At 40.8% G+C, this 27,602-nt stretch overlaps 1 protein-coding gene across 6 annotated transcripts in view; it reads right to left on the bottom strand.

Annotated features, from left to right (window-relative positions):
• Window positions 1-10: 10 nt before the first annotated feature.
• ETNPPL (ethanolamine-phosphate phospho-lyase) overlaps window positions 11-27,602 on the bottom strand; it is a 27,982-nt gene continuing 390 nt past the window's right edge. Inside the window, exons 2-14 of one of the 6 annotated variants that reach the window (XM_024741952.1) lie at window positions 25,038-25,156; window positions 24,613-24,772; window positions 23,328-23,402; window positions 19,211-19,301; window positions 17,905-18,021; window positions 16,274-16,356; window positions 15,236-15,461; window positions 14,176-14,330; window positions 13,395-13,484; window positions 13,055-13,185; window positions 11,738-11,805; window positions 1,518-1,619; window positions 11-23 (exon numbers count right to left, since the gene is read on the bottom strand). In XM_024741952.1, the coding sequence (XP_024597720.1) occupies window positions 1,548-1,619; window positions 11,738-11,805; window positions 13,055-13,185; window positions 13,395-13,484; window positions 14,176-14,330; window positions 15,236-15,461; window positions 16,274-16,356; window positions 17,905-18,021; window positions 19,211-19,301; window positions 23,328-23,402; window positions 24,613-24,772; window positions 25,038-25,156 (1,387 nt within the window). In that variant the 3' untranslated portion in view covers window positions 11-23; window positions 1,518-1,547. Of the gene's footprint in view, window positions 24-1,517; window positions 1,620-9,845; window positions 10,428-11,737; window positions 11,806-13,054; window positions 13,186-13,394; window positions 13,485-14,175; window positions 14,331-15,235; window positions 15,462-16,273; window positions 16,357-17,904; window positions 18,022-19,210; window positions 19,302-23,327; window positions 23,403-24,612; window positions 24,773-25,037; window positions 25,157-26,739; window positions 26,761-26,798; window positions 26,961-27,302; window positions 27,552-27,602 lie in introns of those variants that run through there. The other 5 variants (XM_024741954.1, XM_024741953.1, XM_024741955.1 and 2 more) reach the window with 5 other exon arrangements.

Below are 27,602 nucleotides of genomic sequence, written 5' to 3' on the forward strand. Positions count from 1 at the left end.
ACCAGGGCTGGAACCCGTGTCCCCTACATTGAAAAGCAGATTCTTAACCACTGCGCCAGCAGGGAAGCCCTGAAGAGCAATCTTTAAGCCAGTAAAGGCAACAGGAGTGGCTTTGTCAGCCTCATAATCTCCATGAGTCCCGCAAAGACAACCCCAAACTCCAATAAGCTAAGGAAAACAAAGTGCTTACCTTGCAAAAACTTCTCCAAGACCAGGACCCTAATTCTCAGCAATCTCATTAGAATTGCTGCCCCTTAAACCCTGTACCTAGAAAACCACATCTCTATATCTCTATTTGATATATATAATTCTAAAATTATGTGACCATATTTTCCTAATTATGCCAATGCCCAGGGAAGAAAAGCAGATATTTTGATGAGATCAACACTAAAAATGTTCTGAGCAGCATTAAGAAGAATGTTGTAATGAAAGTATTTTTCTTGTTATTCATTTATTTATTCACATTCAATCACCAAGGAATAAATATCTTCCTGTTAGGAAATGTTAGCTTGCAAAAGTAGAAAACCAATTCAAATTAGCTTAATGAGCAAAAGGATTTACTGGCTCATTTAACTGGAATGTCCAGAGGAAGAGCAGGCTTTAGGGTTGATTTTTTCCAGTGGTTCAACAGTGTGCTTCTCTCCAAAGAGGTATTACTTTTATCCTCAGGATGGCTAAATGTCTATAGAAGTTTTAGACTCACATCCTCAAATAGGAGAGCTCTTCCATTCCAGCATTCACTCCACTGGGAACAGCTTAGGCCAATGGTCCATGGACTGTGCTCCAAGGAATGGGAAATGGTGACTACACCAACAAGCGTGTGTGTGTGTGTGTGTGTGTGTGTGTGTGTGTGTGTGTGTGTGTGTGTGTTGGACATTGATTTGAAAATCTAGCACTGTAAAGATGAGGGAAGGAAGAAGCCATGCTGGGACAGCAGACAGCAAACATCTAGTGTAGAAAGTGTGTTCCACTCCATGGGAGATAAAAATATGAATCAAAGCAACTAGTGCTCTCCAAGACCTCAAAGGGAAATAGTTGAGATAAGATATATTCCCTGAATAACTACACATCAATGTGTTTTCAATACAGTATTACCTAACTTTGATGCTGTTATCAAAGTCCCAAGAGAGAGAACAATGTTACGTTTTGCATGACTTATGGGCAGGCCACAGCACTTACATAATGAAAACACACACACACACACACACACACACACACAATATATATATATATATATAAAGAAAGCATTGGAAAAGAAGAGAAAAAAGCTAGAACATCTAGATACTAATTTCTTTTGTTTGAGTATATTTGTTCTGTTTGTAACAAGTTTCTCATTCTGCATTGGAGAAAAAAATGAAACATATTCTTCCTTCCTAGACCTCCCTTATTTTAGGATATTCCCATGTATTTTAGGGGTTCATGTGACTTGACTCTCATTTGGAAACTATCACTGTAGTAGACTGAATAATGGCCCCCAAGAGATGTTCTCTCCAAATCCCTGGAACTGTGAACGTTACCTTATATCCAAAGGGACTTTGCAGATGTGACTAAATTAAGGATTTTGAGACGGAGAGATTATCCTGGATGATCCAACTGGGTCTGATGTAGTCACAAGGGTCCTAATAAAAGGGAAGCAAGAAGGTCAAAGAAGGAGGAGATGGAATGACAGATATAGAAGCTGGAGTGATGCACTTTGAAGGTGGAGGAAGTGGGCCAGGAGCCAAGCAAGGCAGGTGGTCTCTAAAAGCTGGAGAAGACAAGGAAACAGATTCTCCCCTGGAGCCTGCAGAAGGAACCAGCCCTGCCAATACCTTGCTTTTTAACCCCTTAGGATTCATTTTGGATTTCTGACCTCCAGAACTCTAAGAGAATAAATTTGTGTTTTAAGTCACTAAGTTTGTGATAATTTGTTACAGCAGCAAAGGAAACTAACATAGTACCTCTTCCCCTGCATCCAAACTCACCCCTTTGCTCTCTACCCTGCAGTCACCTTCGAGTGACCTTATATAATGCAACCCTGTTTGCTTAAAGTTTTTCACTGGCTCCTCATTGTTTAGGAGATTATGTCCAAATTCCTTTACAAGTTACCTTCATCTCCCTTCACTGCTCTTACCTTCTCTCCCTCCTCTTGTCTTCCCTTTCTTTTTCCTTCCACTGGTTCTCACTCTAGACCGTGGGCTTTTGCAATGCTGTTTCTCTTTCTGGAAGAGGGTGTCTACCTGTCTCAGTCTGGTAAATTTGTTTCTTTCAACATCTCCTAGACTACGAAGACATTAGGACTGCCCTAAACAGAGTTGATTGCTCTCTTTTCAACATTCCCATCACACTTTCTATGCACCTTGATGATACATAGCACATACCACCCTGTGTTGTCACTGTGCTGTTTACACCTGCTTCTCCTGGCAGGCACTGATCCTAGGCAGGAACACCAGAAGAGCCTGAGAAATACTTGCCAAAGGCATCAATGATCGTGCCTGTGTCACCCATCCTGCCTCTGGGTCTCCAGTGAGCAGCGCCATATCTCTTTTCCTCCTTGAGCATAATGCAGATGGGTTTTTAAATAGTTCCTTGACATTTACCAAACAGACCTACATCTTCACAGCTTTCCATAGCCCTTGAATCATAGGCTTTCAAGCCAGAGAAATGCTCCAGGAGAGGCTGGGGTGGGAGGCTGGGTCAATGGATGTTTTTAGTTTGAGCGCAACCCTCATACATATGGACACAAACACAGGAAGAGCAGGCCCAGCATGGGAATATTTTTAGAAGAAAAGATAGATAAGAATTCCAAATCATGGGAAGTTAAAATCAACCTTTAGCCTTTAACTAATGATTTCAAAGCACTCTGAAAAAAAAAAAAACACATGAGGGTGGTGATTATTGTTTCTCACCCATCCCAGGCTCACGTTCCCCACTTCCTCATGTCTGCTTCCTGGGATTACCCCCAAACAAACTATCTGGCCCCTGGTTCTCATCTCAGGGTCTATTTTTAGGAAAACCCAAGTTAAGGCATTGTTTAAAACCACATGGTTGCACATTGGTGAATGCCAAGACTTTATGATTTAATTTATGGGGATGGAGCTAAGAAAATTTTCCTGCCCTTTCATTTTAAAGTCTCACTGCCTATTCTAATCATCTGGCAACTTTGAGGATACTCTGCTTCTCTTTCCCCCGACTGGCAACAACTCCCTCTTGAGGGGCCATGTCAGCCTGCACTCCCAAGTTATAACACCCAGAATCAAGCCAGATCAGATATAACACTAATGTAGGACTATCTAATGCAAACATGCCATTAAAAAAATAAAGACTGTTTTCTATCACTCTTGGACTTGACCTGTGAAGCTTTCAAATAGACACATGGAAACAATCACAATGAAAAGATTTCATGCATTTTTGGAACAAAGCTTATTTATTCAAAATATCTTTATATTTGGATCCCATCACATTACAGGATTTTAGAGAAACTCCTAGTTTTATTCTCAGAGCTACAGATTTCTTATTTAATAGTTTATGATGATGACGATGATGTAGAAATAAAGTGACTCAATTCGAGGGTTCAGTTATAATTTTGAATTATTCACTGAAGATTTTTCCCATTGAATATATAAATTGATTCTATTGTCTGAGGATCCCAAAGCAGTTCCTGGTAACAATGATAACTTTTCATATTTTCATGGAAAGGCCAGCTCCATGGAAAGTACCAACTGTAGAGGTTTCATTTTTTATTCAAATGCATCAGAGCCATCTTGACTTTTCAGATTTTTATTTTTATAACTTAAAAAATATATATTTATTTATTTAGCTGCGCCGAGTCTTTGTTGCGGCACGCGGGATCCTCATTGCCAAGTGTGGGATCTTTAGTTGCGGCATGCAGACTCTTAGTTGCGGCATGTGGGATCTAGTTCCCTGATCAGGGATCAAAGTTGGGCCCCCTGCATTGGGAGCATGGAGTCTTAGCCACTGGACCATCAGGGAAGTCCTTATTTTTATAATTTTGAATATCAGAGAAAATTCATCACCTTGCTCCTTTTAAAGCAGATGCATCAGGACCTCAATGGTTAGAATAAAGAAGATTAAATTAACCCTGAGTTGTCATGCATCTGACTGTGGACTCCAAGAGCTAGGAAGGCCCAGATTTTCCGAAGAATTGAACTTTGGCTCTTGACTCAAGTGTAGTGTGGAGTCTCAACCTGGCACTCTTGAACCTGAATGGTATTAAGAAAACACCCAGCTCATGTGTTGTCCACAGAAACAATTGACCCTCACATTTCCTTATCAAGACTTGATATAGGAACTTCCCTGGTGGCGCAGTGGTTAAGAATCCGCCTACTAATGCAGGGGACGTGGGTTTGATCCCTGGTCCAGTAAGATCCCACACGCCGTGGAGCAACTAAGCCCGTGAGCCACAGCTACTGAGCCCGTGCATCTAGAGCCCGTGCTCCTCAGCAAGAGAAGCCACCGCAGTGAGAAGTCTACGCACCGCAACAAGGAGTAGCCCCCGCTTGCCGCAACTAGAGAAAAGCCCGCACACAGCAAGGAAGACACAACACAGCCATAAATAAATAAATAATTGAATCATAATAAAAAAAGACTTGATTATAAGTGAAGAGTGTCTCTGAGTGTTTCTGTAGAAACAGGAGATTCTCTACCCCTACCTTCTCAAATCCATTTTAGGTCTGAAGCTGAGCTACTCTACGGGTGCAACCATGGCTCCTGGAATCAAACACATTGACCATATCAGAAAGAAGGGGTTTAGTCTGCTTCTGCACTCTTCTTATATGTTTGTCAAATATGAATATACTGTTATCCATCTACATACCCTAAAATAGTACATTTTACTACGTATAAATTATACTTCATATGTAATTAAACTTGAATTAAAAAAAAATAAATCAGGGCTTGGGAAACAGGTTTCTATGAGGAAAGTCTGAAATAAATGGGTTTATTTAATTTAGAGAAGATAAATTTGGGAGTACTTTCATAATGTTGGAAATCTTAATGCCAGTTTTCCCCTCCACCTTAAGGGTCACTCTGCACCATTATATTTTGTAAAAAGGGAAAAACTTAGATTCAACCATGAGTAGTTTAGTTGGCGTCAGGATAGTGTGCGGTGGGCTTTGTCATGTCAATTCCAGAAGATGCACAAAGGGTGGTTATTGGTCCACTGGAGTCCAATCTTTTTTAAGGACTTCTTGCCAGGATGATTTATGCAGATACACTTGTTATTCTTTTAAGTGTCCATGAGGTACCTGTTGGAAAATAAACACACGCACACACACACATGCATGCACGCACACACACACACACACACCTATATGCATCTCCCAAGGACCAATATAAATTCTCAGAAATAATACGTACCAAACACATAAAAAGGAAGAAAATCCTTTCCCTAATTGACTTATACTTTATAAGGTTTAATCTGTCCACAGTAATATTGGCTCTTAATCGCTCCATCACTGACCCCTCAATGGCAACTTCCTTAGCTACACGAGCACCCCTCTTGTTTCAAACCTTTAAGCCAGTGTTAGTGAAAATATGCTTCTTTTCCTTCCCCTAATCTTTGGCTTGGTTGTACCTTTTGGCTCAACACCTACCAAGAGGTGAACCCAGTTTTTCAGGTAACATGTACAGTTTTCAACTTTATAAAAGGGGGTATCCTGCTGTATGTAACCTTTTGGACTTATCTTTCACTTATTATTATATTGATAAGATTTATCCATGTTGTTGTGTGGCATTGCAGTTCATAATTTTTTAATGGTGTGTTGTCGATCTTCCACAGTTTGTTAATCTACTTCACCACTGAGGGGCATTTGTGTTACCAGGTTTTTACTATTATGAACGGCACTGCTGACAACATGAAATACCGGAGAAGACATGGATCTGCAGGATCTCTTATAAATTCCTGGTAAGAATATAAATCGGGGTAATGACTTTGCTAATAGTTTGGCATTGCCTACTAAAGTTGAACACGCACATACCCTAAGCACTCAGAAATTCAGTCCTAAGCACACACTCCACAGAAACTAGTGCAATAGAGATGTAGAAAAGAACAGCCAAAGCAGTGGGGCAATGTTTTTGGGAAAAGTTCAGAACCTTCAAGCTCAGGGAATGGGGCTGGGCTGGGCTGGGCTGGTGGTGGAAGAGCCCTGAGGTGGAGAGCAGCTGCCTTCAGAAACCCAGTCAGGCACTCACCCTCCACAGGATAACTCCTCCAGGCTTTACCCCTGAGGGAGAAGCAGCTTTAAGAGGGAGCTTGGATGTCATTCCTAGCCCCAAGAACTTGGAAATGGAGGAGTGGTGGGAAAGTAACTGCCTGAGGTCAGTTAGTCCCCACCTACCTTTCTCATCCTGACCTTTTAAACTGTGCTATGACTGTTGGGGACACCTGGAGCTGAGGTCCGAAGGCACTGGGTGTCCCAGGGCACTGGCGAGGGTGGAGCCAGGGCAGAGCCCGACCATATCCCCTCCTATTTTCTCCTTTCCACACTGAGCTGGACAGCCTCCTTCCTGGACCACCCTAGCCCCACAGTCAGACACCAAATTCAAAACACTCCTATCCAGGGAGGTCTGTTTCCTCCATTTTCTCACCATAGTTTCTTCAACCGCAGTCTCTGAGGGGAAGGAATCCACAGTTGTTCAGCGTGTGGGTGTTTTCAAGTTGACACCTCGGAGCGCACTTCATCGTTTCCTGCCTAAGAGTAGATGTGTGTCTTATGTAGACAGGTTTCTTGTGGTTGCCATTCCATGATCACTTTCTTTTTAGAATTTTTTAAAGACTTTTTTTTCTTTTCTTCTGACAGCACAAGGGAACGATTTAAAACGCTGGGTGGGGCCTTCCCTGGTGGTCCAGTGGTTAAGACCCTACGCTTCCACTGTACGGAGAGCCAAGGGGGAGAAACACCAGGCTTAGTGGTAAAATGTTGAACACTTTCTCTTTGAGATGCAACTAGACAAGGATGTCTACCATCACCAATTTTGGTGATGATCGTACTAGATGTCCTAGCCAGTGGAGTAAAGCAAAAGAAAAACAAAAGATATAGGGATGACAAAAGAATAAATAAAACTGTCATTATTCTCAGACGATGTAATTATATATGTACAAATCCAGAAGAATGGACAATTTTTGGAATTTGCAAGTGGGTTTAGCTAGTTTACTGAAATCAGTCAATTATGCAAAAATCAACTGAACTTCTAAACACCAAGAACAGTTGGAAAACAAAAATTTAAAAAGATGCAATTTACAGTGGCACCAAAATACATCAAATGCCTCTGAATAAACCTAACAAGATGTAGGCTTGGAATTCAACAAGGCATAGATGCCTTATTTCAGAACAATGAGGAGAAAGCCTTGAATTTTCTTTTCTACTTTAGCTTGTTGTTCTGTCTTGGAAATAGAGCTTTCCCCTTGCTCTCCCTGAGGAGCACCCCTCCACCCTCTATTCACAGTGAGCCCAGGGTAAAGCCTCTATACCTGCTCACCTGTACTGCCCCAAAGGAGGTCTTCCCATTCAGTCAGATGAGTGCCAACCCTTCTCAGAAGGATGTTGGCAAGAAACTCAGTGTTCTTCAAGGCTTCACTAGAAAACACTTGGACTTCCCTGGTGGTCCAGTGGTTAAGAATCTGCCTTGCAATGAAGGGGATGCCGGTTCAATCCCTGGTCAGGGAACTAAGATCCCACGTGCTGTGGGACAACGAAGCCTGCGCGCCGCAATGAAAGATGCTGCGTGCCACAACTAAGACCCGATGCAGCCAAAATAATAATAATAATAAATTCAAAACAAATAAATAAATACATATTTTTAAAAAGGCCACCTGTGGCTGTTTCTTCAGTCCCCAAAAGTATGATTGGGATGGACATACTTGGCAGTTGGAGTCACCCCTAGAATGGGTCCCTGGCCTGTGGAGTAAAAACTGTTATAGTGGAGATGGCCCCATGGAAGCCTCTGAAACTTCCCTTCCACACCTGCCCCCACTGTCTCCGACCAAGTTGATAAGTAAAAAACAATAGAACAGGGCTTCCCTGGTGGCGCAGTGGTTAAGAGTCTGCCTGCCAATGCAGGGGACATGGGTTCGAGCCCGGGTCCGGGAAGATCCCACATGCCGTGGAGCAACTAAGCCTGTGCGCCACAACTATTGAGCCTGCGCTCCAGAGTCCGTGAGCCACAACTACTGACACCAGTGTGCCTAGAGCTCCGCAACAAGAGAAGCCATCGCAATGAGAAGCCCACGCACCACAACAAAGAGTAGCCCCTGCTCGCCCCAACTAGAAAAAGCCCATGTGCAGCAACGAAGACCCAATGCAGTCAAAAATAAACAAATAAAATAGATACACATGAAAGAAATAAAAAATGTTAAAATAAAAGACAATAGAACATTCTGGGCCTTGATTAGCCACTCCTAAAAATCTAAAGCATGCAGGGGTCGCTGTCCTCCTTATCATCTCTTCTCTTAATTAGCCGACTTGGTTTCTACAAAATGGATGATAACTAGAATGGTGAATGGCTGCATAGCTAGTCAGGAGCCTGAAAGAATTAGAAGGTCAGTGGCAAAAGGAGATATTGGGCAGGGGCATTTGCATGAATATATGGAATAAAGACCACATGTTAAGATTTTCTCTATCACATGTTAATGTCCACCAAAAAGCATCCACCCTGGAAGAGGCACTGAACAACCAAGAGGGCAAAATAACTTGGCCGGTTGACATCATCCCAGCCTTTGACATTAGCCGGCTCACAAAAGGCATAACGGCACACGAGCAGAGTGGCCACAGTGGCCGAGGTGGCGGCAGCTCCTTTTAAGGAGACAAGCACTTTCTGAGTACACGACTGCCCACAGGAGTGCTGATCTGCGCTGTGAAAAGTCTGATTGTCCTGGAATTAATCTCGTTTCCTAGAGGCAAACCACAGAGACCTCTATATTCTCTCCTCTCCGCCAGCTCCTGGGAATCCATCTCAGCGCTATCCAGCTTGGATCCGCAGTCAGTTATATGTTTAGGAGGAAAAACTATTTAATAATGAGACTTTGCATTTTGACAGCATTTTAACTTATGATGAACTTAGAAAGGAGGCTTTTTTACATTTAATTTATTTCTCAGCTCTCATGCAACAGCCCTAGCAAAATTACGATCTCTTCTCTACAGAACAGAAACCAACACACAAAACTTAATAACTGTTAGGAGGGCAATAAGATACCGGGAAGTCAAGGCTAAAAGTCACATTTCTTCCAGGTCAGTACGTGAGCCTCCAAGTGGATGTCTCATGGCACAAGCTTTTTTTTTTTTGAGGTACGCGGACCTCTCACTGCTGTGGCCTCTCCCTCTGCGGAGCACAGGCTCCGGACGCGCAGGCCCAGCGGCCATGGCTCACGGGCCCAGCCGCTCCGCGGCACGCAGGATCCTCCCGGACCGGGGCACGAACCCCTCGTCCCCTGCATCGGCAAGCGGACCCCCAACCACTGCGCCACCAGGGAAGCCCAGCACCAGGACTTTTAAGGAAGAGATTCTTGAGGTTCTGGGTTTCCTCACTTCCCTTTGCCAATCTCTGGTTAGAAATGTGTGTATCTCTATGAAGATGATTGGTGGAAAAATTTTTCACCTAACAGGTAAGTGACTTGCCAAGGTGACAGTCTGAGTAGTCAGAGCTGAGGTCTCCCAACAGCATGTTTAGGAGTGTTTCTAGATGTACTCCTTGTTTGGCCTCTTCACCTCCACCCTTGTCCCCACAGGACCACGATTAACCTAGTTCCCCAACAAAAGTCCAAATTATTCATTGACTTCTTCACATTTGCTGTATGTGATTTTTTTCCAAGTGGCGTTGATTTTACTGCCCCGGTGTTCTCCGCGAAGGAACGGTATACATTTTTCTGGTCAAACTTTTTTTGGTTTACATCATCTTTTATTTTATTATAGTCCATAAATATATACAAATTAAATCATTAAAGAATTCATAGTCTCCAAAGTTCAGGAACCTACTACTGTACTTTGCTCTGTCGTGTCAAATATTAAAACAGGAGACGCAAAACTTCCAACTTAATAAATATTCCATTTGAAGCTGAAATTGAGTAGAATAAATGAAGTACTTTCAGAAATCTCAAGTAAGGAATTAACAGGCTAGAGGCTAAATCTTGACAGGGTTTGATTATCACTTGGGTTATTCTTATTACTCATTTACTTTATTTATACCTCTGAATGGAAGGCAGAGTCTTCCTTTGGCGGGTATAATAGAGCTTTAACAGAAGGGACACTTCCATTCATTCTGTGTAACTCCGGACATTTATCTTGCTGTAAAATGCTCGTCTCTCATGTCTTGAGCCTCTTACTGAGCAGTGAATGTTTATCTGTGCACAATCCATTTCTTTTTTGGCTGGGATTTTCTTTGGGGTCTGGGCTGCCGTCACTGAGCAATTCCGAGTGGGCTTCCTCAGGCATCTGCAAGACAGACGTGGAAACTCCAGCAGGCAGCCTGCCTCTAACCTGCCCAGCCTCCAGGCTCCACAGGGCTGACTCCACAGGCCAACAGGCAACACGGCACGTGGGACACAACACGACGCAACACAACACAGCAATGCCCCTTGTTCCTCCCTAACTCTGATTACTACTATTTTCCATAGACATCTGAAATGTGATGTCAACCTAAAATCTGGGACTGCAAGCCAAAATTTCAGAAACGCGTGCTAACTTCAAAGTGGGATTTCTGGTGGGAACTTCTTTTTTTGTAAGCTCCTTTTCTTTCTTTCTTCTTCTTCTTTTCTTCTTTTTTTTATATATTTATTTATTTGGCTGCGCCGGCATGTGGGATCTTTGTTGCAGCATGCAAACTCTTAGCTGCGGCATGTGGGATCTAGTTCCCTGACCAAGTCCCTGTAAGCTCCTTTTCAATGCTTGCCTGGTCCTGACAGTTGTGATTCTGTCCCAGACTCTATAAGCCACTCTCAGACAGCAGAGAGGCAGTGATTTCTAGCATTGGTTTGCGTTTGCACCAAGAGACAGAAGCGTTCTGTTAGCAAATCACTTGCTCTCTCATTCAAAGGGCCTCATGTTTTTCACTCAGGAAAAGGACTTTGCTGACTACACTGGATGTGCAGGCGGGCTTGAGTGTTCCTTTACGCATCGATGTCATAAACAAATAATTAATTATGCAACAAAGCCTCTCAAGTTTTTGCCTTTCTGTTTCCCGACCAAGGGAGCGCTTTCTCACACCCTGGGCAGCTCAGGGAGAGAATGCGGAAGCCCTCTGCTGGAAGCACATCAAATGCAGAAACTAGGCCACTCCATGCCCCGCCGCCAGTCGAAGTTTCTTCTTTAGTTCACTTGAGGACCAAACTCTGACATTCTGGAGTCACACTGCTGATGCTTTTGCTGACTAAAGAGTGGTGTGTGGGACTTTGAGTCAGTGTCAGACATCCCTCAGACAAACAGGAAGGAGCTTAGGACACCTGTTATCTCTCTATATATTTTGAAGGCCCTCTTTGCAAGCCTGAGGGGGTTTTTGGATCTTTTCTGGTGGGGGGTGGAGTATAGGAATGATCCTGTAAGAATGGTTCTTTAGCTTTATTCTTGTCAAGTGGTAAGGCACTTGCCTTAACTGTGCACTCAAAATTGTAACAGTAAGCCAGCTCTAGCAAAGGTGGGTTTTTATTCTAGAGGTCATTGTACAATTTTTTAAAATTTGCACTCCTTTTTCTTAAATTCCCCCAATTTTAAACTTTTGCCCTAAATATTAAGTAACTGACTCTTACCTTGGTTCTGCATGGAGTATTCTCAGAGATCACACTCTCAGTTTTGGCTCCGACAGCTTCTTCTAAACCTATGTCAAGGAAGATACAACGGACAAGACAGAAGAACGTAAAAGTCCTTAAAAAAAAAAACCACCCTACCCTACTTTGGTAACTAGAGGGACACCCTGAAAGAAAACTAGAGAGGTACATGTTTTTAAAAAGTGTCACTGTTACAATAGCTGCTTTTAAACTTTCATTGTAGCAATTCATCATTACAAGTGGCGCTGAGCCTATGTTAGCTCTGCCTCGTTCACTTTGTTAAAAAAGAATTCTTTAGCCACACCACTAAAAATGCTCAAGCTCTGAGCTGAATTTTAAGTAATAGTGACGGATTTGCCCCAACCTATAGTCTCTTCCACCTGTCCCTTCAAGGCACCAGAGGCATCTGGACTGTTGGCCAAGTTTGGGTGTCTTTTGGTCCAAAGACAGTGACCGTATTACGAATAACTTGGGGCTGACTCTCAACTTTCCAAATAATAATGATCTATTTTGTATGCTGTACTGATTCCTGGCTTTGCCTTATCCCAACCCCAAGAGGCTGAGAGGGAGCAGAGAAATAGAATCTTAAAAATATAACTAAAAGCTCTAACATTTGACAGTGCTTTATGTTTTTCAATATGGTTTTACATTGTTACCTTACTTGTTAATCTCAATTTATGCTCATAACAGAAAAATAAATTAACCTAATTATTTAACAGAGGTAAACAAAAGATGAATTCCTATGACAGGCTATAATTCTGAATGACAAACATAAGTCTTCAAAAATTAAATTGTAATAAGTGAAATACAAAGTCAAATGATAACTATATTAACCTATAACCTTTATATATATATATTTTTTTTAAAGATTTTTTGATATGGACCATTTTTAAAGTCTTTATTGAATTTGTTACAATATTCCTTCTGTTTTATGTTTTGGTTTTTTGGCCCTGAGCCATATGGGATCTTAGCTCCCTGACCAGGGATCGAACCTGTACCACCTGCATTGGAAGGCGAAGTCTTAAGCACTAGACTGCCAGGGAGGTCCCTAGCTTACAATTTTTATTAACAGCATTTCCCATATTTTCATAGTACAAAGCTCAAAGACTCTTACACTGCAGCATCTGTGGTGCATGGTACAATGAAGACATGCAATTATTTTTAAAAAGTGAAAATAAATGATAATGTAAGTGTATACAATCATTTCCATCCTCCTTCACTTCTGCCAGTGCAAGTTGCACTGTCATGTCTGACCAGAGTGTGGGTGAGGGCATCTTATTTAAAGATCTGTGGACAGACCTGTTAGAATCTCATCCAGCTGGTCCACCATAAACTGGGCATCTTCTTCAGTGAAGCACATAGGTGGTTTTATTTTAAGCACATTCCTGTAAGGTCCATCGGCACTGAGAAGCACTCGCTTTTCTTTCATCCTAACGAGTGCAGGAAATACATGTGAGTGCATACAAGTGATAACTAAGATTATTTCAGAATGATGTGATCAGAGAGCGCTTTCATATTCGCATGCAAGAAGCCCACATCTGTAATTGCACGAGTCTTAAACTTGTCTCATTTGGGGAGATGAGAGGAAGTAAAAAAAAGCATTCAAGCCAAGATACCAAACGGTGAGTGGTGTGTTTACTTGTAGATGATGTGCTGAGCTTCAGCTGTGGCGGGGGTCCTTTCCTGATGGTCCTTCACTAAGTCAATTCCAATAAAAAGGCCAATGCCCCTGAGGGGGGTAAAGAAAGGGAACTTGACACACTTTATTAAGCACTGCACGGTCACAAAAAATTAACACTGTCCTCAAACTTCAGTTTGATTTGAAGCTGAATGTGATTCTCTTTAAAGGGTAGTTGTTATTAGTTCTAATTAATCCAAGATACCAATCTAGTGTCCACAGGACTTCCTAGTTTTTGAATCAAGTTAGTTTTTGTCAATCAGTTTTTCTTTCTTCTCTTAATTGTAAAAGAAAATAATAATAATAAGGCTTAAAAACAACCTTGTCATGCTATTTAACTTCTCAAGACATCAACTATGACAAATCTTTAATCTTTACACATATATATGAACATGTTTTCATATATATATGAAAAATAGTGAGTTTTCTTGGATGTCATTTTTAATATTTCTAATAGATCATTTAGAGTTAACCTTAAGTTCCTTCTGTTCATCTTTTGCCTGCTGAAATGATCCTGGCTTAATTTTTTTCAAAAAAGTATAAAAATCAGGAAAGATATATACCCAAAAGTTAACAGTGATGATATCTGGGTTCTGGATGGAAAAACGAGTTTTGTTTTTTGTTTTTTCAGTGTTTCTAGATCTGCTTTTGTGTTAACTTGTTTTAGATTTATAAGACAAAATATAACAAATTTTCATTTGGACAAATGAGTAACTGCACCACAACTTTATGATAAATATACCTGATATCTCCTATCAAAGTATGTTTAGCCTTCTGCTTGTTCAGTAACTTGGTAAGATAATTCCCTACTCTTGTGGCATTTCCCTGAAGGTCTTCATTTTCAATTACATCCAGGATGGCCAAACCAACAGCAGAGGACACTGGATTTCCTCCATACTGTGGAAAAACGATAAATGAGAAAATAGAATAGTTGAATTTGTGGTATTGCTTCATCTATGAGAAATCTGGCTCATACATAAGCAAGTAAAGATATAATTTCAATAAAAATTTCCCCTGTGATATTAGTTTCTTAGATTTAGAATATAACACGACTCTGTTCATTTAAGATTGAGAATAAAATTCTAAATTATATATAGCTGCAAAACTGGTATGAAGGATTATTGGGGAATTTATAAGTTCGTCCAAATGAAAAACAGACATTGTGTTGGGAATTAAGGATTTTAGAGTGTGGTTTAGTTAGGGGGATGTGGGTTTCAGTGCTTGAATATCTGTGTGAAAAAAGCTAAGCAATGACATTTTCTCCAAATAATTTATGTTCTTAGATTTGACTCTAACTTTTAGCTGTGACAAGTCCTATTATACATACTGCACAAACTAGAATAACCTTTCCAAACTTAAAGCTTATAACTTTTAGGGGTAAAATCAAGGAAATAAAATTTCCCAAAGATAGAATTTTAGTTAGTATCTCCTATGACAGCCCTGTAACATTTATAGTAGTGAATCATCTAAGTGAAGTGTTTTGGGAATTTAAATGTGATACAAAACAAAAAAGATCATATTATCTGTTAATGAAATATCATAACCTCTAGAGTTTAGCAGGGCAGCCATCTGTCATTGGAACAATTAATAGAAACATTTTAGGAAGGGGAAAGATACACAAGAAAAAAGTACAAGGAGGATTGTGTCAGATAGAATGAAATATGGTTAGATCAAAATTTGGCTAGGGTCCTGGCGTGGTTAGCTGGCAACAATGAGATTTATTCTTTATTACATTGGAAAGAAACATAAGAACATGCATTATTTTTCCCTCTTAGCATCAAAGTGGGGAGGTCAAATTTTACCGTATTGAAATATTCCATCCCAGAGCTGCTGAAGGCTTCTGCAATTTCTTTGGTTGTTACCACGCATGCCACTGGGTGGCCATTGCCCATTGGTTTTCCCATTGTGACGATGTCTGGAACGAAATCTTCACCAAACATTTGGAAGCTCCAGAAATGTGTCCCAACTCGGCCAAAGCCTACTTGAACTTCATCAGCTATAAACACACCTCCTGCTCCGTGTACATATCTGAAAAGCAAAAGGGCAGCCTGATGCCTTCAGGTCACTGAGAGTCCCCAAACCCTCCCATAAGATACAGACTATTGAAAACTTTAAAAATGTTGTTAACCTGAAGTCTATAACCTTTGTTAAAAACATTTCAGTGTTCAAATCCCCAATGACATCTATGTGATATCATTGACTTTGAAACATAATCACATAATTTCCAGATTAGATATATTCTATATTGTTTGGGTTTGTGCTACTTAAAGTAAGCTCTACTGCAGTTTTTTTTTTTTGCGGTACGCGGGCCTCTCACTGTTGTGGCCTCTCCCGTTGCGGAGCACAGGCTCTGGACGCGCAGGCTCAGCGGCCATGGCTCACAGGCCTAGCCGCTCTGCGGCATGTGGGATCTTCCCGGACCGGGGCACGAACCCACGTCCCCTGCATCGGCAGGCGGACTCTCAACCACTGTGCCACCAGGGAAGCCCTACTGCAGTATTTTAATAGGGAAGAAAAAGAAGTGAACAAGAAGTAGTGTTCAGCAGGTTTAATCGTCAAATTTTTACTAATTAGTAAAGCTTGGACACCAACTAATCAGAGAAGATGCCAGGTGGGTAGTGGGAGCACAGCTCTGGAGGCTGCCCTGCTGGACCTTGTGTAAACCCTTTATTTGCTGGATCTTGGGAAGGTGGAGGAGTTCCAGGAGTCCTGGGTGGCAGGTACTCCCAAGTGGCTATTTACCAGCTAGTCTGGAAGTATTTCAATATCTTAACAACCAGGATGGCCCTACAGAATTGTCACAGTGCCTTCAGTTTGACCAAGGATGCCCAAGTACATACTCTGCCACTTTCTGGAAGTAGCCTGCTGGAGGAATTATTTGTCCGCCACAACTCTGCATGGATTCAGCAATAAAGGCAGCAATCTATACAAGAGAAGATGGGGTCAAAGTCCATTAGGTCCTCCTCCCGTTACCCCCTAAAAAAAGAGGACTTCTTATGGAGAAGGTGACTTAAAAAATGGTTGGGAATGGACCCATGGCAAGAGACAAATTGGCCATTTGATTAAAAAGATGTCCACGCTGGAAATGCAAGAATTCTGAAGCATTAGTTTCTGAAATTTTAGGGTACCAATGAAACAATCACGAGAAAATGGTGGAGAGGGTGCCTTCCATTTCTCCATGATTAATTTAAATGCAGTGTTTTCATTAGGAACAACTGAATAAGACTGATGTTTTGATTAGTCTTTAATATGAACCTCTAAAAATTTACCCAGGTTCCAAACACATCACTGGGGTGCCTGTTTGCTCAGCTTGGTAAATTAGGACTGCCCGAACCTGGAATTTGCACTAAGGAGATGAGAGGGTGACTGGTGGCCACGAACCTTAGTTATTGTGCTATATTTCTGGTTCTTGCCCTGAACCAGGCTTACAACTTAACAAAATTAGGCAGTTCACAAAGAAACTGAAGAGGATGTGTTCTAGAGGCTAAGAAAAGAGAAGTAAAAACAGGTAACACTAAATTAAGAGAAAGCGTAGAAATAGTATGAGATAAGAAGTCAAGCAACCGACTATACTTCAATTAAGAAAAAAAAGGGGGGGAACTAACGTTCTAGTCCAGACTACGTCTTTTAAGATATGAAAAACGAATGGGAAGAAAAGAAGAAATAGTTAAGAAAGGCAAATGACTTTCCAGTCATTAAGATAAAAATACTTGAACTGGAAAACACACAGGCTTCATTTTTATCTCAGTTAAAACGCTTTTTTTATTGCCATGTTGATGCCATAAGCCAATTGAAAGGCAAAGCATGTGTCAAATCATGTAAGTAACTCCATGTAAGTAACCCCTGAAGGGGCTGAGAATTACCGTTAAGCTAAAGACAGTAGGGTGAAGACTGAGAACATGGAAACTCTTTTTTTCCTAGTTGGGAGGATTCTGGTTTGTTTTAGAAGTTCAGACCCAAATTGGAAGAACATGTTCCTGCCTTGTCTTAGGCAGGCTCTTTGGTTTCAGGAAAGTTGACCCAGTTCTAGGGAAGAGCCAAGGCTCCACGGGTCCAGGAGTCTGCAGTGGCCCCAAGGCCCCAGGGCCACCCTGCCTCTTCCCTCCCTTCACCTTATATTAGCCCCTCGTGCTACTCTCAGTTGGAATATTCTGTCCGTGAGCTATCACCTTTCTTAATTTTCTCCTCCTATCACTTTGGACCAGAGTCTGCATCCCAGTGGGAAAGTCAGAATTAGCCCACCAGTTCTGAAACAGGTATAGTAATTACATTTCCAGGATAAATAAAAATAGTCTTAGAGGCATGACTATAATAATGTACTTTTTGAAATATGAACTAAGTAAAAACGTAACTAGAGAAGAACAGAAAGCGATTTGAGATCTAATCCTTTCCCACCTCTCCAATGTATCACAATGATTTCAATCTATTTTATAAAAGATATTAAAGTGTTTCCAAAGCTATAAATACAAACCTTCCTTCCACTGTTATGAGCTTCATCAATAATTTTCTTCACTTCGTCGGCATAAGCACTGGCCGGGTCTGTATGGTCTTCTCTGTATTTTCCTCTGTAAGTATCTGGAGCTGGTGCCTGAAAACATCAAAAGATAACAGTTTCTCATGATTTGTCTCCTGGACAAATGAGCTTTTAAGAAAGGGCCTTTCCCTCCAGGAGCATAATATTGTAGAAAGGTGACTCGTGGACTTAAGTGACTCTAGGTTCTTTTGCTCTTTTTCCTTAACATTTCTGAATTCTGTGAGACTTGAAATCTTTGCATTGTGAACAGGAACTTGGATTTGCTCTTAGACCCTTAGAAGTCAAGATTGCATCCCTAGTCACATAAGGGACAAATTCAAACAACAAGTGTGATTTGAAAGTTTCAATGAATGGAAACTGTATTAACAATTCTATATTGAAAATAAACCAGCACTTAGCAACGATATAGCAAACTGTAATCATTCAGAAAGCTAGAGTGCCTGAGCGCTAATTTCAGATCTTAACATTTTGAAAGAATGTATTAATGATTCTCTTAAAAAAGTCTACTGATCCTTAATTAAGCCAAATGAGTTTTACTGTTTCAACAGCTTTGTTTCTTTATTTTCTTTATTAAATGATATTTATTTTACTTAATAAATTTACATAATAATTTAGCATAGAGTAATTTTAAGACAGTCATACACCCTTCATGCAACTCTGAGTTTCAAATAGGCTTCAGCGATAGAGAAAGTAATTTAAACATCAAGGGGCAAGAAAAATAGAGAAAGTAATTTAAACATCAAGGGGCAAGAAAAATAAAATGAGAGCTGTGAATAAGAGCTATCACTACCTCTATACTAATTTGTATGGTACTCATCAATGAATTTTTTTTTTTTTTTTTCTTTGCGGTACGCGGGCCTCTCACTGTTGTGGCCTCTCCCGTTGCGGAGCACAGGCTCCGGATGCGCAGGCCCAGCAGCCATGGCTCACGGGCCCAGCCGCTCCGCGGCATGTGGGATCTTCCCAGACCGGGGCACAAACCCGTGTCCCCTGCATCGGCAGGCGGACTCTCAACCACTGCGCCACCAGGGAAGCCCCAGTACTCATCAATGGATTTTAAACCACATCTTGTCATTAACTAGCTCTTTGACTTTAGCAAACAGATCTTTGCTAAAGCTCTGTAACTGCTATAGATCTTAGTTTCCTTTTTCATGTTTACATTTCAATGCAAGGATTGGACTGGGTTATCACTGGGCACTCTTCCAGTAGTAACATTCTGATTCTTGGATTCCAAGATACTTACCACATGCACAAATTCTTTCTTGACATCTTTGCCCTTTTGAAATTTATATGGACTGATCTCAATTAAAGATGATAGGTGACCATGGTAAGCACTGAAAAGAAAAAGGACGGTAACCAAAATCACTCAAAGAAGGACGCTTTTCTAGTATATGAAAAATAGTACTGCACATCATCCAGGGAGAATCTCAACATTGGTGCCAGATTTAACTATATGGAATCTAATTTTTCACGGTAGGACTGGCCATTAATTTGTCCCACTCTCCTGATCCAGGTAATAAAACACATATAAAGCCAAGTATGTGACTTCATAGACAGTTATTTTTAGCAGGAAAAAACTTAATTTCTTTGGATTGCATTAGCTCTGCTAAATTAGATTATCTAAATGTAAAACATTAATTTCTATAGCTTCATGAGAAATTTCAGATGTGTGTATTCTTTAAATGTATTTGATAGTTACATTCTAGTAAATTTTAAAAACAACTTTATATCACAGAATGGGCTGTGTTTCTGTCTGGGATGGTTTCAAAGGGATATCCAATTGCTCAAATGAAAGTTGGTAAGGAACAGGAGGTCTTTTCTAAGAGAACTAAGATTAAGAGGTAATCAAGTGGCTGTGAAATTCCTTTCTTTCACTTAAAATACAGATGGCTATGATATTCCCTTTTATGTTTCTTGCCCAGAGCTATATAATTGGGAGGCCTGGAAAAGAAATTATAAAAGGCCCATGAATAGATAAAGCAAAGAGGGAGGACTTCCCCTACCGTAGATTAAAACATGCTACAAAGCCATAGTAATGCAATTAGTATGGTATTGGAATAAGAACAAAGTCATGACTGGGACAGAAGTGAGCTCAGAGACACAGCCATACATAAATGGTAACACAGCGGCCTCTTGGTGGAGTCAATATGAAGAGCAGTTATAGAGGTAGTAGAAGAAAATAAAGAAGAGCACCTTTGTGATCTGAGGGGTGGGGATGGGTGTGTGTGGGGGGAGAGATATTAACAAAACTTAGAAAACCAAACCATAGGATGAAAATGTCAACTATTTGATTTAATCAAATTTTTGGAGGTTGGACGATACCATGGACAAAGTTAAAAGACAGATGATAGATTGGGAAAAAACATTTGAAATGTCTCAAACTAAAAGAGATTAATGTTCAAATGGTGGTTCTTAAGTCTATCTGCATATTAGCATCACTTGGGAAACTTTAAAATCTATACCGTTTCCTGGAATCCACCTCTAGAGATTCTCCCTCACTCTCTTTTTTTTTCTTCTTCTTTTTTTTTGCGGTACGCGGGCCTCTCACTGCTGTGGCCTCTCCCATTGCGGAGCACAGGCTCCGGAGGCGCAGGCTCAGCGGCCATGGCTCACGGGCCCAGCCACTCTGCGGCATGTGGGATCTTCCCGGACCGGGGCACGAATCCGCGTCCCCTGCATCGGCAGGCGGACTCTCAACCACTGCGCCACCAGGGAAGCCCTCTCTCTTTTTTTAATTTTTAAATTTTTTTGGCTGAACCATACTGCATGCAGGATCTTAGTTCCCCGACCAGGAATCAAACCAGCAACCCCTGCGTTGAGAACTCAGAGTCTTAACCACTGGATTGCCAGAGAAGTCCCTAGAGATTCACTTTAATTGGTCTGGAGTGGGACCTGGGCGCTGGCATTAAGAAAAGAAAATTTCCCCAGGTAATTCTAAAACACAGTCAAGGCTGAGATCCTCTCATCTAAACTATGCATGCAAAAGCAAGGATGGAAATCCCAACAGAAAAATGGGCAAAGAATATAAACAGGTAATTCTCAGAAAGGAAGTCACAAATGCATAATAAGCGTATGAATAGATACTCAAACTCATAATTAGAAATTGCAAATAAAAACAACATTGATAGGGACTTTCCTGGTGGCACAGCGGTTGAGGGTCTGCCTGCCAGTGCGGGGAACACGGGATCAATCCCTGGTCTGGGAGGATCCCACATGCCACAGAGCAACTAGGCCCGTGTGCCACAATTACTGAGCCTGTGCTCCAGAGCCCAAGCCACAACTACTGAAGCCTGCGTGCCTAAAGCCTGTGCTCTGCAACAAAGAGAAGCCACCGCGATGAGAAGCCCTTGCACTGCAGTGGGGAGTCGCCCCCACTTGCTGCAACTGGAGAGGGCCTGGGCGCAGCACCGAGGACCCAGCGCAGCCAAGAATAAACAAACAAACAAATAAGTAAATTTATGAAAAGGGAAAAAAAATCCTGAAAATTAAAAAAAAAACCCCAACAACCCTGGTATCATTTTATACCTATTAGACGGCAAAAATTAAGAAAAAAATAACAAGGTAGGATATTCTTAGTTTTTGGTGAGGATACGTGAAAATTGGACATTTCACGCACTGGGTAGAGCGTGCAACCACTTTGGAGACTGATCTGGCAGGATTTGGTCACATCAACAATGTTTACCGTACCCTGTACCCCTATGGCCTAGCAATCTTTTTTCTGGGTGCTTTATCCCCAAGAAATTCTCAGAAAGGTCCATAAAGGCACATGTACAAGGGCAGTCATTGCAGTGTTGTTTGTGGTAGCTGGGAGTAAAGGGCAGTCACAGTATCTATTCTGTGGCAGGCAGGCAGAATCACACCTCCCCTCCCTAAAGATGCCCATGTCCTAAGCCTCAGAACCTAAGAATGTTACATGGTAAAGGGGACCTTGCAGATGTGATTAAATTAAGGATCATGAAATGGAGCAATAATCCTGGAGGGTCAAATGTTATCACAAGAACTTTTATAAGTGAAAGCAGGCAGCAGGAGGATGGCAGTCAGAGATAGATGAGGTGATGTGAGGATGGAAGCAGAGGCTGGAGTGATATAATGTCTGGCTCTGAAGATGAAGGAGGGGACCACAAGCCAAGGAATGCAGGCAGCCTCTAGAAGGTGGAGGCAAGGAAACAGATTCTTCCCTAGTGTCTTCAGAAGGAGTGCAGCCCTGTTGAACCTTGATTTTAGCCCAGCGAGACCCATTTTGGACATATGACCTCTAGAACTATAAGAGAATATATTTATGCTGCTTAAGCCACTATGTTTATGATAATGTGCTATAGCAACAACAGAAAATGAATACACCAACCAACACATAAAACAAGAGAAGCCTATAGAAGGGTAAGAAATGAGGTGCATGTTCAATTCAACCCTTTGTGTCTGAGATTAGTGGGGTGGAGAGGTAGAAAAAAATTTTAAATCTCACTGAAGATGGAAGTTATCAAATTTCTTGTTTAAAATATAATGAATTCATTTTTGAGAAGTAAAACTAAATAGTGACTATTAAAAATCACAAATTAATGAGAAAGAACTATTTTTACTTGGCTATCTGTTGTCTTTAAAATTTGCTCTAGGGAATTCCCTGGCGGTCCAGTGGTTAGGACTCCACACTCTCACTGCCAAGGGCCCGGGTTCAATCCCTGGTCGAGGAACTAAGATCCCATGAGCTGCATGGTGTGGCCAAAAAAAGAAAAAAATATATGCTCTAAATTGTTATCTTTTAAATTAATTAGGTGAATAATCACAATTGTGACATGAATGCTTGGATTTTTAAGAAATTATATTTTTATTCTGAAAAAGATGGAGTTACACACACATCGCAGTGGCTCAATTAACAGTTAAATGCGTGAAAAGTAAACCCTGATTCATGCAAAGCCCATGAGACCATGACCACAGCACCCAAAAGAGCCTCCAAGTACTTGGAAGGAATTAAGTGTCCTTCAGGCCTGAGCTGGCCTTGAAACCTATACATAACAAAAAAGAAAATCCGGGCTTCCCTGGTGGCGCAGTGGTTGAGAGTCTGCTTGCCGATGTAGGGGACACGGGTTTGTGCCCCGGTCCGGGAGGATCCCACATGCCGCGGATAGGCTGGGCCCGTGAGCCATGGCCTCTGAGCCTGCACATCCCGAGCCTGTTGCTCCGCAATGGGAGAGGCCACAACAGTGAGAGGCCCCCATACCGCAAAAAAAAAAAAAAGAAAGAAAATCCTTGTGCCATATATCCAGCCTCCTCCATACATGCTTATGGTATTAGTATGGGGAGGATCAATATAATTTTGTCTCTGAAGGCATTTCCTGCTTAGAAGTCTTGTGTTCAAGACTTACTGGTCAAGAGTGATCACGTCTTGGTGGCCTCTGAACTGCCGAGCCAGGCGTAAGGCTAAGTCATTGGCTTCAGATCTATTAAGAGAGCAGAGAGAGAAGGGACAATGTGACATAAGCCCTTTTAAAAATCTTTCGAACCATTATTTACGAAGTTGAGGATTCCAAAGTCTGTTTAACTTCGAGATTATTCTTTGTACTACTCCAGGTTCTGTCACCTCCAGTCTTTGGTGACACTGCTCTCTCTCTAAGGCTAATCACTCTTTGACAGTATAGGATTCTTCATAAGTGAAAGTCAAACATTATATTTAATTTATTGAAGGCAAGAATGCCTTAGAACAACAAATTAGATCCGAAAATGTCCTACTTCTTTACAAAGAAAAAAGAAAAATCTTCTGGTTATAAACCAATCTTCTGGTTATTTGATTTTAAGGTATCTCACTGAAAAGAGAAAACGAATCACAGAATCATAATAGAACATTCACAGGATTTCTAATAGTTTTAACTCATATATATCATTTTAAATTTATGCTGTATAGACGGATTTCCTCCCACTATAACATTGTACAGGTGAGCTTTTCTCCTGTCATTAAACATGTATTTTCAAAAACACACTTTTTAATGTCTGTATAATATTCCATAGAATGGACATATCTATTCACTTGAATTGACTCATTCCTCCTTTGTGTTTGTGTTGGGGAAATGCTTACTGCCTAAGGAAACAAATCAATCAAAAATCTTATAATACTTATATAACTTGTTTTGTAGAGTTCTTTTTTTGCCAAAATTCCTTATTCATGCTTTGAAAGAACTATCTAGGTTCATCTAGATTCTTTAGCTACTTACTCTATTGCCCAAAGAAGTGGGTGCCGTTTGACTAGTTAGGTTTTCTCACATGAACACCAGACTTGGATATTTTTGCCAATATTTTGTTACAACCCAAGTATCCATCCTTTAGGGATACTTAAGGGTATGCTTTCCCCATCTTTCACCAAGGAAGCTGTGGTAATAAAAAGCTGAGTGGCATGAACTTGTTAATCACGGGACTGTTGTTATAGGCTGTGTCAGGAGTCCTGGAACATGCTGTCAGGTATCTTACCTACAAAGGGCTGGTGGGTCAAAGCAAAAGAACCAGAATGGTCAGGTCCCCCATGTGGGGTCATTAGTAAATGGCAAGAATCTCAGGAAACCTTTTTAGATATTTGTACTCCACCAGCAATCAAACAGAAAAGAGAGGAAACAAAGAGATTGGTGGGAATGGGGATGGGTGGAAAACCTCAGAACATACCCTGAATTTGTAAAATAGCACACAGAGAGTCTGTCCGGCAGGGTTGCTGACAGGCGCTTGGCATACTCAACAATGTTGTCGTGGAGGAATCGAGAATTTGTATTTAGTAGTTCCATCTGTTTCTGGGCAGCTTTGACCACTTCTGGGTGGCAGTGTCCCACTAAAATTTAGAAGACAAAAGTCCCAAAAATGAGTTACAAATCTAAATGCCTGGGAAGTGAGGGGCATTCTGAAACAAGCAAAAAAAAAAGGTTGATTCTGTTCCTCTCCCACATTTTATTCTAGCTTTTCCCCACCTAGGACTACTGGCCCTGTTCGGCCGAGGAACTGCAGCCACTGCAATTCTTGGGACAAATATCAACGGTGCCAAGTCTGCCTTACTCCAGAAACGTATCCTTCAAGGCACGACAAAGACAGCACATTACCATGGGCTACGTTGTTGATGCAATCCAAGTACTGTTCACCTTTCTCGTCAAACATGTACTGCCCCTGGGCTCGCACTATTTTGATGGGATCCGCAGCAAAGAAAACTTTGCAGGAGGGCCTAGAAATAATGAAAGGAAACACTTTGGTCTGGTAGGACTGCTCAGTGTTTTTCCTTCTCAATGAAGGTCATGATCAGTGGAAAATTACAATTACGTAAAAGAAAGGGAAAACACAACCTGGGTGACATACTTTTTTTTTTTTTTTTCATTTTAGCCTGGGACCTTTTACCTTAATCCCCCATCCGTGATACTGCTCACATTTCTTATGCTTGTTATATTAAATTTGCCATGATCTGACAACTCTATTTAGAAGCACAAGGATCACCTCTGACAGCTCTAATTACACAAACCAATAACTAATTTTCCTTTGAGAAACTTTGTTCAACCAGGAAAAAAAAACAAACTTTTTTTTTTTTTTGAGCCTTCCTATGGGTCAGGAACTGACAGCTGTTACAAATATTATCTCATTTAATCCTCCCAACAATAATATGAGTTATTATCATTCTCATTTTTATAGTTGAGGAAACAGACACCGAAAAATTAAGAAGCTTGGTTCAAGGTTACACAGCCAGTGAGAAAACCAGAATTTGAAAGTAGACTGTCTTGATCGTAACTAGATTTATCATGGTGAACATTTTGAAATGTACAGAAATATTGAATCACTACGTTGTGTAATAGTTACTAACATAGTGTTGTAGGTCAATTATACTTCAAAAATAAACTCATAGAAAAACTCATACTAGGGATATAATTTATATGTACAACATGATAAAGATAATTAACACAGCTCTATGTTATACACGAAAGTTGTTAAGAAAGCAAATCCTAAGAGTTCTCATCACAAGGTAAAACATTTTTTTTTCAATTTCTTTAATTTTGTATCAATATGAAATGGATATTCACTAAACTTATTGGGATAATGATTTCATAATGTAAGTCAAATCATTATGCTGTGCAACTCAAACTTATACAGTGCTGTATGTCAATTATATATCAATAAAATTGGAAGAAAAAAAAAAAAGGTAGACTGTCTTATGCCATAGCCCAAAACAGGGCTTGCTTGCTAATCTAATCTCTCTCTCTAATCTAATTTGTAGAGAAATGAATAGCACTAAAAGCTAAATACAAACAATTTAGTGTTAAATACTATGCAAGAGATTTTACAGATCATTTTCATGTCTTTTGATTGGTATCTGTCCTGCATCAAATGGATTTCCCTTTCTTAAATAATAAAATCCAATTATTATTCTAACCCTTTAACCCACTCTTTTCAGCATAAGAAAAAGTCATCCATATTTTTGGTTATTTGGATGGCTGGCTGGAGTACAGATTTTAGCAACATAGAAACATCACAAAGATTTCTGAACTTGGTTCTATGGACATTTAGAAACTAAAACAAAATATTATTTTTATTTTGGTGATTTTGCACGCACAAAAAAATACCACATGCGTTGGAGGTAGTTTAGAGGGCAATTAGATACATATTAAATGGATATGCAACTGTTTAGAAAGTATTGTGATTATTGTGAATAGGTAATTAAATTTTAAAATTGCCTAAGATTAAGCATCATCAACTAAGATGAAACTAATATTTAATGAGAATTTCTTCTTGGTTCAAATTCAGCTGTTAGTTTATACCTACAAGTTAAAATTCAGAAAAACCCTTCGTTATGAATGTGGGCTGAAAACTTCGGACTTCACCTTGCCTCCTTGTTAATGTACTTCCCATCTTCTCACTCAGACTTCAGGTGAAATTCTTTCTCAGTCATTCCATGGCTACCATTCCTCCTTTCACAGACTTTGTTCTGCTCACGTCAGAAATCATTAGGTTTTCATTGGAATCTAACTATATAGGATTGAAAACTAACAGAAAGGCGTGCTGATTAGAAAAAGGGAAGGAGGTGATCCGGTAATGAGGTATCTGACTATTTTGACCCTATTGCGGGGGTTGAGAGAGATTTAACTAGTCTCCTAAACCACCTGGAAACCTCCTGGGTTGAGATCAGATCAAATCTCAAATCAGATCACAAGGTAACTTGACACTACTGGGACCAGAGTCCAGGTCTGACCTAAGGTTCGGTCCTGTACGCTCACCAAGTTGTCTAGAACACGAGTAAAACAAAAGTAGACCGGAGAAAACACTGCATCTTTAAATTGTAATGAGGGCACAGCTGGGGAGACCAAGGTGAGTAAGTGGTATCTTACTCTTAAGAAAGTGGTTTCCAAGTTTTTTTACTGGCTGGATTAACCTTTTACTTCTTAACCAAGCGTGCAAGAAGAAAAAGTTCACTTTAAACAAAAGTTGTCATAATGAGTTTTCATTGCCATCGTCAAAAATATTTCGGAGTTCAGTTTTCTAAAACTTTCGAGTTGGTGGGAGCGGCGGAGAGCTACCCGTCTCCCTCCCAGAGCCCATCGCTGGAACGGTGTTCTACTTCAATGGCTCTCAACCTTCACGGTCAATTCCCCCAGCCGGCCGGCCGGCAGCCCTCACCCCCTCGGCGG

This window comes from Neophocaena asiaeorientalis, unplaced genomic scaffold, assembly GCF_003031525.2.
Source record: "Neophocaena asiaeorientalis asiaeorientalis breed wild unplaced genomic scaffold, Neophocaena_asiaeorientalis_V1.1 scaffold534, whole genome shotgun sequence".
NCBI lineage: Eukaryota > Metazoa > Chordata > Mammalia > Artiodactyla > Phocoenidae > Neophocaena > Neophocaena asiaeorientalis.